The 14,474-nt window shown below is 39.8% G+C and overlaps 1 protein-coding gene across 1 annotated transcript in view; it reads right to left on the bottom strand.

The window, feature by feature from the left end:
• PDE1A (phosphodiesterase 1A) overlaps nt 1–14,474 on the bottom strand; it is a 289,743-nt gene that overhangs the window by 58,107 nt on the left and 217,162 nt on the right. Inside the window, exon 7 of the mRNA XM_075529458.1 lies at nt 4,896–4,996. Within this exon, the coding sequence (XP_075385573.1) occupies nt 4,896–4,996 (101 nt within the window). The remainder of the gene's footprint in view (nt 1–4,895; nt 4,997–14,474) is intronic.

The following is a 14,474-nucleotide window of genomic DNA, read 5'->3' as shown; positions in this document are numbered from 1 at the left end:
ATCAGTCATAGCCAATGAGGCTATGTGTGGGCATGGATTTCTGCTGAGGATTCTGGGGACTCCTGTCTTCCTCCCGGAGGCAGGACACATTCTCTGCTTTACATTCCTTCTGACAAGCCACATGACATGGAGACACATTGATGGAGCCAGAACCCTGGACCTCGAGAAGCCACGTGGAAACGCACACCAGCTCTGAGATGCTTCCACCACCACTGAATCTATAAGACTTTCTACCCACTGCCCTGTGATCTTCCTGCATTCGGCATCAGTGCATGTGTTATGAGTCTGCAGAGGACTTTATAAACTGGTATTGGACATATGGGTTAATATTAACTGATGGACTTGATCTGGACTGGGCTGGGATGTTTCCTTAATATACAATTATTCTTTATATAAAGCTCTTTCTTACATGCATATGAATGTCTATGAATTTGTTTTTCTAGTCAACCCTGCCTAACACAGTTGGGTTTATTTTAGATTACCCCAAAGATCACTATGTCTTCATTTTAGAAATAAGCAAAAGTGTGATTTGCGATCAAACATGACTGAGGATGCTGAGAACAGAGCAAGGCCTTATTGTTTACAGAGATGGACTCTGATTGCTGACAAGAGAACAAGATTCTAAGCAACATCCAGTATCCATGGTAACACAGAGCTTGGATTTCAAAAAATTCCACAAAGAAGAAATTATTTTCCCTTATTTACACTTTCAAGGATTGCATGAATTATATCTGTATTTCTCTCCGATGTAGCCTGGAACAATTTATTAAATTACTTTTCCGCATTTTGCATCACACTTGAAATGAGCTTCAGTTTCGGGAGCACACTCTAAATCCAAATGACAAAGTGCGGTATACTTATTATCAGTGGCATAAGAATTTATTTTTCCTGGATTAAAAAAATAGAGGCAAGAGAGAGCTAAAGAAAACAAAGAAAAAGGAAGAAAATTATATGGTTATCTTTGTGGTCATTATATAACTTTTGCTCATATAAATTATATGTTCAGGTAGTTAACCCATTAAAGTTGACCGTGGTAGAGTTTATTAAAATTAATAAAATATATTTTGCTTTTGATATTTAAACTATTTTTGTTATAACTTGGGTGAAGGCTCAGAGAGCAGGTGAGCTTTCTACTCAAAACTTCTCCGTAGGTTGCTTTACCTCAATCCACGCATTCCCCTCAGCGTACCATCCCTTGCCCCACTCTCTCTGTCTCCTCTTTCTGTTCCCCTTGTTTTCCTAAGCCTCAGCACATAATCCCTGAGCAAATTCTCCCCTTCTGAGGTCAAACGGTGGATTTTTCTAAGGTGTCCATACCTCCTGAGGGTTACTGTTCTCTTGACAGATCTATTTTTTTCATGTGTAAGAGAAGGGTTTATAACAAATAGCAATTGTTTATTGAGAAAACATCCCAGCCCAGTCCAGATTAAGTTCACAAACCCTAGTATTAGCCCATATGTCCAATGCTAGTCCATAAATTCCTCTGCAGCCTCACGCAGCCACATGCAACGATGTCAAATACAGGGAGATCACAGGCCGGTAGGTGGAAAGTTATGTGGATTCAATGCCAATGGAAGCATCTCAGTGCTGCCCTGGGTCTCCATGTGGCTCCTCTAGCTCAGAGTGTGGCTCCTCAGCACTGCTCCATGGGACTTGTCAACAAGAGGGTGACAGCAGACAGTGAGGCCCACCACTTCTGATTCCTCTACCTAAACCCACGTCTCCATGTAAATACAAGCACAGTCATCTCTGACAGTTAATTCTAGGTAGGGTAGTTACATAATTTCATGTCAACCTGATCAATATGTCTAGGGGTGGAGTCTGATCTGTCAATCAGCTCACAGCCTGATGATGCCATCTTATAGGTGTGGCCTTGTCATGAGGATTCTGGGAACTTCCTCTTTCTTGATTCTGCCATCTTTACAGTTCTATTATCTGACCAAAACTGACGCTACGTTGGTGGGTTCATTTTCAGACCTGAATGAAAGGTTTGCAGAACCCCAGTGTCCTGTGTAGAGCGAGTGAACTTCCCATGAGGTCACAGTTGAATTCTGCTCCCATCACAAAGCTCTCAGATCACCTACAAAGGACTTATAGCACCTTCTAACCTGATATTTTGATTGTCATCCTCTCTGACATCATTAAACCATCAAGATTTTTTCAACTATTCTGTTTGTGCCAACAAGGATGTGGAATTCCTTTGATCTATACGTTTTATTTATACGCTCAGTCATTGTTATTTATGTTGGTTTAATGTATATGGATATGATGTTTAGGGGCTGCCGTTGTTCGGGGCCATCCAGGCCGCCCACCACAACCCTGAGCACACCGAATGAATACACACTGCTCGTCCTGCCCCATCCTCACTATTGCTCCTGGGCTGGAGCCCTTTGCTGCAGCCACTGTGTCCAGCCATCTCCTTAAACAGCTTCCCTTTTCGCTGCCCCTCTACTTTACCAAACACGCTGTCCTTCCCTAGGGACGGGTCTCTCCTGAGAACATGTCCAAAGTACAAAAGACAACGTTTTACGATCCTTTCCCCTAAGGAACACTCTGAACATACTGTAGTCATTTTAGTACAGTTTATTATTTTCTAATATAAAATGACACTGACATCAGTATCTTAAACAAGTTACAGCATTGACTTCAGTGAATAATTTGTTGTGTCATCATTAAGAGTGCAAGTGCTGGCCAGTGGAAACTTATATTAAAAATGTTTCCTTAAACTACTAAATGTATTGCAAACGACACACAAGATTTTTCATAAATAACTCTTGATAAATTTATGTATTTAAAGTTTAAGGGGTAAACCTATTCGTATTAAAAAAATCTTCATTTCAGAAAGCGCTAAAGACAAAAGCAGTAATATTGTTACATGCATGTGATGGTTAGATTTTATGTCAACTTGTTGTACCTGGGTGGAGGTAGAGGTGGAGTACTGATTCTTCATCAGGTCACAGTCTAAAGATGGCCCCTTGGTGGTGGCCTTCTTATAAGAGAGACACTCAGAACAACTAAACCCTCTCTTGCCCTTCAACTTTCCACTTCACTAGGTCCCGTGCCTCGTGGCTGAGGCCAGTGGCCCATGTGGGCTGTCACGCCTGGAGCTGTGGTGCCCTGCCATGTCCCTGCAGACGTTGGGCCCTGGTGCCTCTGAACCCACTAGCCTGTGATCTCCCAGCCTCTCACTTCACTTTCCTGTCTCCTCGATTGGAAGCTGTGTAAATCCGAGGGCCCCTAGCTAGCATCTGACCCATGGGCTTGAATTAGAATGGTCCGGGCTGCTTTCTTGATATGAAATTCTTTCTTTATATAAAGGTCTTTATTATACATATGAGTATGACTGGTTTGGTTTCTCTACAACACTCAGCCTAACACAATGCAAAATCCTTCAATAATGGTATGCCACAGGTAGATGCAAGGATGCACATGCAGGCTGAATGGGTGCAGGACAGTGGCTCTCAACCTTCCTATTGCCGTGACCCTTGAACACAGTTCCTCAGGTAGTGGTGACCCCCAATCATAAAATTATTTTCATTGCTACTTCATAACTGGAACTTTGCTACTATTATGAATCATAATGTAAATATCTAATATGCTGGATGTATTTTTATTGTTACAAATTGAACATCATTAAAGCATAGTGATTAATCAAAAATATATAATACTATATTGTGAAATATTTATTTCTAATGACAAATAAATGAAATGTTGTCTTGAAGCATGGTGTAGCAGGGCTAACAGTCTTCATGCAGGGTACTTGTATGTGGGCGTATCTGCATGTGGGCGGACCGCCTGGGGACAGATAGAGGAGCGCTCTCTTGGTTCCTAAGACCAGGAAATATGTGTTTTCTGATGGTCTTAGGTGACCCTGGTGAAAGGGTCATTCCACCCCGAAAGCGGTCGTGACCAACAGGCTGAGAACTGCTGGTGCAGGAGGAAGACAGGGACTATATTCACAAATATATATAGGTTTGACAGGATATTTGAATATGATTTTTATTATTGCTATAAAAACAGCCATGAATGTAGTGCAGCATTTAAGGGACCAAATTAAGAAAACTTCTTAGACATTAGTAAACTCCTTGAGAGAATGAGTCTGAATCAGTGCAGAGCCATCATCTGACGGAACACCAAGGTCAACTGGCACAGCAGGGAGACAGTGTTCTACACCCATCTTTGGTGAGCAGCGACTGGGGACTGAGAAGCATGTGAGTGATCCTCTAAGTTGCAGTGATTGTTCTGTTCTCAGCATTGAGGAAAGAGGAGTGATGCTCACTGAAGACCATAGGAACAAATAGTCAAACAGACAAATGGGTCATAGAAACATCCGTCTCCATGACCTTGAGATTAGAAGAACTAGATGGTGCCTGGCGATCAGTCTGCACTGCTCTGGATCATATGAGTTCTTGGATAGAGTAGGAGAAAAAATATGGAACAAAATCCATACTCAAGAATCATAGCAGGTGTAGTGGAATAGAAACTGCTGGGACCCCAAAACACTTGCCCTCAGTCACCCTCAGGTCTGTAAAGAATCACTCCGACCAATAGACAGATCTCTAAGAGGAACACCAGCACGGGGGAGGTACAGACACCTTAGAATAATCGATCATTTGAGATCAGAAGGGCGACGTTATTGAAGGAAACTGCTCAGAAGGGCGAGGAAAGAAGGAGCAATTGAAAGAGAGGACACGGGAGGACAAAGAATGTTGACCAAAACGGACTGCAGCGATTAATATGAAGCTGATTGTATGTGAACTCTTGATTGGCAAGTTCTCCTACTTTGTAAAACTTCACCCAATTCATAATGCAAAGGTTATATTTTAAATAAATAATATAAAGAAGCCTTTTCGGATTTTAACTTAGGAGAGGTGTTAATATTTTATTTGACTTACCTTGTCTGAATATGAAAGTTGTTTGTGGTCCCTGTATGCTCATAATCATGAATGGCAGCAGCAAAGACCATTGCTAAAATTTCCAGTTCAGTGAGCCAGTGCTAGTAAATTAAAAAAGAAAATGATTCCATTGTAATTAGAACATAGAAGCCATATTATTTTTCTATAAAAGGGTGCCCAGTAACATAATCATATAAAATATTATTTATTGATTTTAAATAGTGCTCCTCTTTCACATGAATAATTATAGAAGTTAACAAAAATTCCATCAAGAGCACATGCAAGTACAGTTTTGCAGAGGATAACTACAGAGTGTTGTACATCAGCAGAGAAAATCCAGGAGTGCAAGGCAGATTCAGAAGAGCATGCGCGGTGAGGCTATTATTGCTGACAGCAGATGCATCTTGGCTGACGGCAGAGAATACCGCAAAGATGGTTACTTGTGTTTCATTGACGATGTAAAGGCTTTTGACACCCATGGAAGCAACGGTCAAGAAATCAGATGACATGTTGTGTTGAGCACTTCCTGCTACAAAAGACCTCTTTTAGATGTGAAAAGGCCACCATGTCATTTTGAGGACTAAGGTACACCTGAGTGAAGTGATGTTATGTTCAGTAACTTCATTTACATGAGAAACCTGGATCATTAATAAGGAGCACTGAAGAAGAAGAAATCATGCTTTTGAACTATAATGTTGGCAATGGATATTGAAGACACTGGGAACCACCAGGAGAAAAAGCAAATCTGTCTCAAAAGAAATACAGCCACGGTGCTCTTTAGAAGTAAGGGTGACAGGACTTGGTCCCATGAATTTTGGACATGTTACTAGGAGGGACAAGTCCCTGGAGAAAGATGCAGTGCTTAGTAGAAGTCCAATGAAAAGGAAGGTGACCCTAAACATACAGGATGGGGTGACAAACTTACTTGCAATGAGCTCAAACACGGCAGTGACCGTGGGGCTGGCAAAGGACCTGGCCATGTTTTGTCTATTTTACATCACGTTGTTATGAGTCAAAACCCACTCAGAGGCATCGAATAACAGCAATAAGATGTGGATAATTGGGATACTTCATAACGTCAATTATTGTTTTATGACTTTAAGCTCAAAATTTAGATGCCATCATTTGCCAAATTTGAAAGTGACTATTTTTCATTCATTTCAAAGTAAATCTCTTTTTTTCAAAGTAAATCTTGAGTGGACTTTGAATCCATAGCTTTACCAATGTTGCTTCTCATTAAATCAATGACATGTTTTTAACATGTAATTTAGACATCATTTAAATGTGTTTTAGTACAAGCGTTATAGAACAAGCTAATAAGAGGAAAATTTCTGTGCAAATGCTGAAATTACTCATTTTGTTCAAATGAAAACCTGAAAATGTTTTAAAATATATATGTTTAAAGATTTGGTTGTATCACTAGAATTTTATAAAATTTGCTATTATGAATATTTGTCACTGTGCTAATAAATCTAATAATAAAAAAGAAAAATGAATGGTTTTCATATAAAATCTGTACTACATATCATATAAATCTTTTTACGATATGGGTACCTTAACAAAATTAGTATTATAAGTCTACTTATAATTAAGTTAATTTTAATTTAATTTATTAATTGTTCACATTTTGAACATTTTTTCCTATAGTAAACAATAAGGTACCATTAACTAGTTAGGTGTTGTCAAGTCAGTTCCAACTCATAGAGATGCTCTGTACAACAGAAGGACACACCACCTGGTCCTCCGCCATCCTCGCGATTGTTCTTAGGCTTGAATCCATTTTTGCCACTACAGTGCCGGTTCATATTGTCGACTGTGCAGTTACAGCGCCGGTTCATATTCTTCCTTTTAGCTGTTCCTCTATTGGTAACAAGCGTGACGTCCTTTGCCAGGCACTGCTCTCTCCTGATAACATGTCCACGTGAGACGAAGTCTCAACATCCTTGCTTCTAAGAAGAATTCTGACTGTACTTCTTCCATGACACATCTGTTGGTTCTTTTAGCAGTCCATGTCTGGTAGTCACACAACTTCATGTCAATTTGAAGATAAAAATGTAGGGGTGGTAGGCAATCTGTCAATCAGGTCACAGCCTGGTGGTGCCTCTTAGTGGGTGTGGCTTTCTCTTAAGTAGGGGCCCTGGGAAACTTCCCTTTTCTCTCTGCCTTCGCCTTCCTGCTGGTTGACCTGCTGGTTGCCACAGCCCAGTCATGCTTCCATCACCACTAGATCCACATGACTTTGCACCCACCAGCCTATGATATTTCTGTATTCTGCATCATTGCATATGTCTGAAGAGAAAATGATGGGCTAGAATTGGACTCATGGACTTGAGTTGGACTGGACTGGGATGTTTTCTCAACGTATTACTTCTTGATATAAAGTTATTTCTTACACCTATATGAGTGTCACTGGATGTGTTTCTCTAGTCAATCTGGTCCAAAACACGATGGTATTTTCAATATTCTTCACCAGCACCATAATTCAAATGCATGGATTCTTCTTCAGTCTTTCTTAGTCTTCCAACTTCCACCTGCATATGAGGTGATTAAAGAGACCATGGCTTGGGTCAGGCACACCGTAGTCCTCAAAGCAACACCCTTGCTTGTCAACACTCTAAGAAAGTTTGGTGCAGTAGGTGGACCCAACATAATGCATCATTTGATCTCTTGACTGCTGTCTCCGTGAGCACATGCAAGATGAAGTCCTTGACAACTTCTAGCTTTCCTCCATTTATCACGATGTCACCTATTAGTCCCGTTGTGGGGATTTTGGTCTTCTTTGCATTGGATTGTAATCCATACTGAAGGCTGAAATCTTTGACCTTAATCAGCGAGTGCTTCAAGTCCTCCTCACTTCCAGCAAGCAAGTTGTATCATCTTAATAGGTGCCTTTCTACAATCCTGAAACCTCACTCTTCATGTAATCCAGCTTCTCTGATTATTTGCTCAGCACTGAACAAGTATGGTGAGAAGATACAGCCCTGACGCACACCTTTCTTGGTGTTAAGCCACGCTGCATTCCCTTGTCCTGTTGTCACAATTGCCTCTTGATCCACGTACAAGTTCCACAAGAGCACAATGAAGTGTTCTGAAGTTCCCCTTCTTCTCCAAGCTACCCATAGTTTGTTATGGTCCACACAGTTGAATGCCTTTGTATAGCCAGTAAAACACAAGTAAGTGTCTTTCTCGTACTGTCTGCTTTGAGCCATGATCCATCAGATGTCAACAATGATATCCTTTGTTCCACATCCTAGTCTGAATCTGACCTGAATATCTGGCAGGATTCTGTTAATGTACTGCTGTATTCATTGTATAAAAAAAGAATCGGCTGTCCACCTTGGAAAAATTAGTCACCGAAAAGCTAATGAAGAGCAGTAGAATATTGTGAGAGATTTGCCCAGAATGAGCCCCTCGGTCAGAAAAACAAAACAAAACTCACTGTCAGTGAGTCAATGCTGACTCATAGCAACCCCCTATGGGTTTCCAATACTGTAAATTTTTACATGAGTATAATGCCCAGTCTGTCTCCCATGGAGCTGCTAGTGGTTTTGAACTGCTGACCATGATGATTGCAGCCAAAAGCATTGCCATTATGCCACCAGGGCTCAGAAGGAGCTCAAAATATGACTGATGAAGATCTACCTTTTCAAAGTAGAATCAACCATAATGACCTGGAAGGAGTTAAGGCTTTGGAACCTTCATTTTCTGATAGGTCATGACTCAAAATGAAAAGAAACAGTTGCAAACATCTACTGATAATCAGAACTTGGAATGAATGAAAGAAAAATCTAGGAAAATTGGAAGTCATCAAAAATGAAATTGAACACAAAAAGATCAATATTCTAGGCAGTAGTGAGATGGAGTGGACTGGTACTTTGCCATGTTGAATCAGACAATCGTATGGTTTACTATGCCCGGAATGACAGAGTCAAGAGGAAGGTCACTGCGGTCATCATCCTAAAGGACATTTCAGGATCTATCTTGAAGTACAAAGCTGTCTCTAATAGGATAGTATTTATCTAAATAGAAGGAACTTCAATCAATACAACCTTTAATCAGATTTATGCACCAATCACTAAAGCTAGTGATACAGAAACCAAAGAATTATAGAGACGTTTTAAGTCTGGCTTTGATCAAACATGCAATCAAGTTGCATTCATAATTATTAGCAATTGGAATACAAAAGTTTGAAAGAAAGAAGGGTCGGTAGTTGGAAAATATGGCCTTGGCGATAGGAATGAAGTTTAAGATCACATGACAGAATTTTGCAAGACCCAAGGCTTCTTCATAACAAACACCTAGTTTCAACAACATAAAAGGTAACTCTCCACATGGACTTCTCCAGATATAACACACAGAAATCAATCACTGCATCTGTGGGAAGAGATGATGGAGAAGCAAAATATTAGCAGCTGAAACAGGACCAGGAGCTAACTGTGGAACCATCAATTGCTCATATGTAAACTCAGTTTGAAGCTGAAGAAAATTAAGTATGTCTATGAGAGCCAAACTATGACCTTAAATACCTACTTCCTGAATTTTGAAAACATCTCAGAATAGATTTGATGCAGTGAACACTAATGACAGAAAACCTGCTGAGCTGTGGCATGACATCAAGAACATCTGCATGGCAGAGGTGGGAAGGGCCTTGTTCTCAGATAGAGTTCATTGTAGGAGGGTTTACTGCAGCTGTGGTTGGATCAAAATGTGACATCTTATCTTGATCTTCCTCTTGATCCAATGTAAAATTGCTCCCGTTTTTAACATTTTCTGTTTTTTTCAATGGAAGGTTTTCTCTTTTTCAATCTGACATTACTGCTGGGCTGTTCATCTGTATTCTATTGTGATTGTGTATCCTTTTCTATACATGAAGCCCAGATTAGGTAAAGTTATAGAGACACCAGCTGGATTAAAAGATTCAAATCAACTTGGCAGGGAAGACTGGCAGGAAATGAGGAGCTAACAACAATGAATACAAGGAAGAAGAAATGTCCTGGAATTGATTATGTTATTGATTGCACACAATTATGAATTTGATTGAACTATTGAAATGTAGGATATCTGAATTGTATGTCTTTGAATAAGGGAGACCAAAGAAGAATTAATGCATTTGAATTGTGATGCTGATGAAGAGTGTTTAAAGTAGCACGGACTGCCAAAGGACAAACAAATCTGCCTTGGAGTAGAGAGATTGGAGTCAGAGAGCTCCTTAGAGAAAAGGATGTCAAGAGTTGGTCTTACATGTTGTGGACATGTTGTCAGGAGAGACCAGCCCTTGGAGAATGACATCATGCTTGATAAAGTAGAGGGGCAGCAAGGAAATAAAGGAAGGTCCTCAAGGAGATGGAGTGTCACAGTGGCAGAACTATGGGCTCAAGTACAAGAACAGCAGTGTTTCATTCTGCTGTGGATAAGGTCATTCTTCTGGGTTGGAACTGACTTGATGGGACCTAACCAAAAACATGTCAGCAAAACTCTCAGGTATCAGGCATCAAAGAACAAAAAGTCATATCACTGTGTGCTCACCTTCCCGATATAAATCACTGAAGACAAATGGGTGCATAAGCAAATGTGGTAGAGAAAGCTGATGGTGCCCACCATGAAAAGATACAGCGTCTGGGGTCTTAAAGATTTGAAGGCAAACAAGTGGCCATCTAGCTCAGAAGCACCAAAACCCACATGGAAGAAGCATACCAGCCTCTGTGGTCATGAGGTGTTGAAGAGATCAGGTATCAGGCATCAGAGAACAAAAAATCATATCATTGTGAATGAGGGGAGTGCAGATTGGGGACCCAAAGCCCACCTGTAGGCAACTGGACATCCCCTTACAGAAGGGTCCTGGGGAGAAGACGAGCCAGTCAGGGTGCAGTGTAGCAATGATGAAACATACAACTTTCCTCTAGTTCTTAAATACTTCCTCCTCCACCCCAACTATCATTACTCCAATTCTACCTTGCAAATCTGGCTAGATCAGAAGTTGTAGATTGGTACATGTAGGAACTGGAAACACAGGGAATTCAAGACGGATGATCCCTTCAAGACCAGTGGTGAGAGTGGCGATACTGGGTGGGTGGAAGGAAGTTGGGGTAGAAAGGGGAAACTGATTACAAGGATCTACATATAACCTCCTCTCTGGGGGGTGGACAACAGAAAAGTGGGTGAAGAGAGACATTAGACAGTTTTAAGATATGACAAAATAATAATAATTTATAAATCATCACAGGTTCATGAGGGAGTGGGGAACGGAGAGGGAGGGGAAAAATGAGAAGCTGATGCCAAGCCAAGGGCTCAAGTAGAAAGAAAATGTTTTGAGAACAATAATGGCAACAAATGTACAAATGTGTTCAACACAATGGATGGATGGATGGGTTGTGCGAGCCCCCAATAAAATGATTTATAAAATAGACAGACTCATTTGAACTTTTATAAAAAGAATATGTACACGAAGAAAGCAAGAGGTCACACAAAAGACAAGAAAAAAAGATCAGAATGTATGTCACAAGGGGCTCTGAAACGTTTTCTTAATCATAGAGAAGATGAGGCAAATGGAAGAAGTGATGACGTAAAAGAACGGAACAGAAAATTTCCCAGGCGAGCTCAAGAAGACAAAATCAAATAGCATAATGAAATGTGCAAAACACCTGTTTGTTGAAAACCAAATAGGAAGAGCAGATTCAGGATTTCCTAGACTGCAAGGATTCCAGAAGAACAGCAAGCTTTGCGTCGCAATATTGAAGGACCGCATAGGCAAAACATTGAATGATGCAGGCAGCATCGAAAGAGGATGGAAAGAACCGCTGTACCAAAGATGACTCGTTGGCATTCACCCATTGCAAAGGGTAGCATATGATCAGGAACCAACCAATGGGCTGCTGGAAGAAGTGCAAGCTGCATTGAACTCCGTATCGAAAGACAAGCCTCCAGGAATTGATGGAATTCCAACTGAAATGCTTCAACAAGCTGATAAAATACTGGAAGCACCACTCATCTCTCCTAAGCCGTTTGGAAGACAGCTACCTGGCCAATTGCCTGAAAGAGACTCGTGTTGGTAAGTCTTCCAAAGAAAGCTACCCAACAGAATACATGAATCATCAGAGTTGGAAGTAGAGAGCATTTTAAATAGAAAGAGGAACTGAAGAATGGTGTTACAGAGTCTGCACGAGAATTGAATTTCCAGCAGTAAAATCAGGTGTGGAGTCATGTCAATAGAGTGGATATGACGAGAGAAAGTAGAACGTGGATCCATTACTTTGATGAGAGCTAATTCATTTGCATTGGTGTAAAAGGGGAAAAGTCCATGAGAGGAAAACAAAGGAGGTGAAACTGTTGAATGTCATAGTTGCCAAAGACAGATCCTTTCCAAGATATCTTCTTTTCGCATAGTATGGACTGGATTTGGGTTTTAATAAAAACTTAATGTTTTTCTGTGGAATTGAATTTCATCCATGTTCCATTAGGCACAGTAGTGAGATAAGACAGTGGAACCAGAAAATCTTCATTTTACATCTTAGTTGATTCTTAGGCAAGTAGGTATTTTCCTCTCAACCCACCACCTATAAAAATGAAACAGTGATTGTGCCCCTGTGAGGCATGGAGAGAAGTTTAGATCTCATGTATGCACAATGCCTCTCACAAGCCTTGTCACTGTGAAATATGAAAGAAAGAAATGGGATTTTGCTCAATGTATTAACTTGAGTATGTTGCTTAAGCCACTCAGTTTGCAAAATCGTAGGCAGCCAACATATCCTTAGTGAATCCAATTCACCTAGACATGCTTCAGTCAGAGGGGCAAAGGGAATCAGTGTAACTAGCTGCTCTGTGTATGCTCAGATGCATTTAGCTGTGAGTTTTAAAAGGAAGAAAGACTTTATTAATGGTTGCTCCTATGGGTTAAAACTGAGACTGAGCATTTAACGTCCCCAAATGAGACGCTGGAATGAAACCATGAAATGAAGAGTAACTGACACTAAGCCAAGTTTTGTTCCCCAAGAAATTTTTAAAATAAAATAATCCCTGAGATGATGATTGCCTATTTTCAAAAATCATTTTCCATTGGTAAAATTTATGGAATAATGCATTCACATGTGATAAAAAAAGCACTCACTCGCTGCTTTATAATGTAGAGTGTGAAGTTATAATTGCCAAAAATTAAAGTAGAATATGAAGATGGATTTTAATTATAAATTGCTTTATAAATATTTAAATCTATTTTTCTTTGCTGTCAAAACTGATTATAAATGTTTTTTGTGTGTCTTCTCATTAAACTTCACACTGCTTCTAGGAATCTATTTATTGCCATGCTACTTCCTTAATTTAACTTCTTGACGAATAGTTTGGAAGAGGAGAGTACTATACTTTCATATCTTATTGATAAAATATCTATTTTGTATTAGTGAAAGTAGAAATTTGGACTGATTTTAGCACCCTAGTTGTTAATTCATCTTATATTGGTGTCAAATAAGAATACTAACTCAGAAAAGTTATCTACATGTGTAGATTTTACAAATAATACAAGAGGAAAAGCTAGAAAAAAATGAGACTGAGTCGTATCACTTTTCCCAACTGGAAGGGTAGTCAATACCTGATCTGGTTCTACTCACTCCCAATGGGCAGCGGTGAAGGGTGAAAGTCACAAGTCATGGGCATTGCAAGTACTCTGTTTCTTCGAAACCATAGAGAGCATTTTGCCAATGGAGTCTGTAAACAATGCCCCAAGGAGTCTGACATTAGCAACATGCACAATAGTAATAGAAAGAAAGGGAGGAAATGCTCATCAAATAGACTCTGTAGTTAGAGGAACTAATGAAATTATTATAACCATCTTACTTACCATTTACTAGTAAGTATTTTACCCCAAGTTTGCCTATCAGAAAGCTGAGTCTTGAAAAAGTGGCTTAGCTTGCCTACGATGACACATCTGTCAAGTGGAAGAACAGAAATTCACACAAAGTTCTGTCTGCTACCAAAATTTCTGCCTCTTCTAAGATTTCTAATGTAGAATTTCTCACTAGTTTAATTGAATGTAGGAATGAGTAAAAGTCAATAAATTTTAATTTCAGACTTCCGATGAACACGCTACATCTGAACTATGGTGTGTGCCACAGAGTATACGTTTGAGAATAAATACATAAAATGAATGCATAAATGAGAGAGAGAGAGAGAGTGTATGTGTGGAACTGGGGGATGTTATGATCAGAAAATCGGGCAATATAAAAAGGAAGAAAGTGGAAATAATACAACAATCGAAATCACAATGACCTATTAACATTTAGTGCATTTAAAAGGTGTAAGTAATAAACAGCTTACTTGAAGCTATGGATTGAAGATTTTTATTCTATCCTTGTGAACAACCAAAGCCAGTTTTTACAATTCATCTAATATAGAAACAATGCATATGATAACAATATGAATAGCCTAATGTAATATAGTAAATGAGCAGCAATGACTAAAATTAGAGCAATATGTATTGATAGAAGGAACTCTGATGTCAGGAAGTGAGACATCCAGTCACTGAACACAAGGCCAGTGGTGTGATGAGGCTGTCTGCCTTTGCAAAGATTTAAAAGCTTGGAAACTCCC

The sequence above is a fragment of the Tenrec ecaudatus genome, chromosome 13, assembly GCF_050624435.1.
Source record: "Tenrec ecaudatus isolate mTenEca1 chromosome 13, mTenEca1.hap1, whole genome shotgun sequence".
NCBI classification, from domain to species: domain Eukaryota; kingdom Metazoa; phylum Chordata; class Mammalia; order Afrosoricida; family Tenrecidae; genus Tenrec; species Tenrec ecaudatus.
This window is presented reverse-complemented; position numbering and strand designations above follow the sequence as displayed.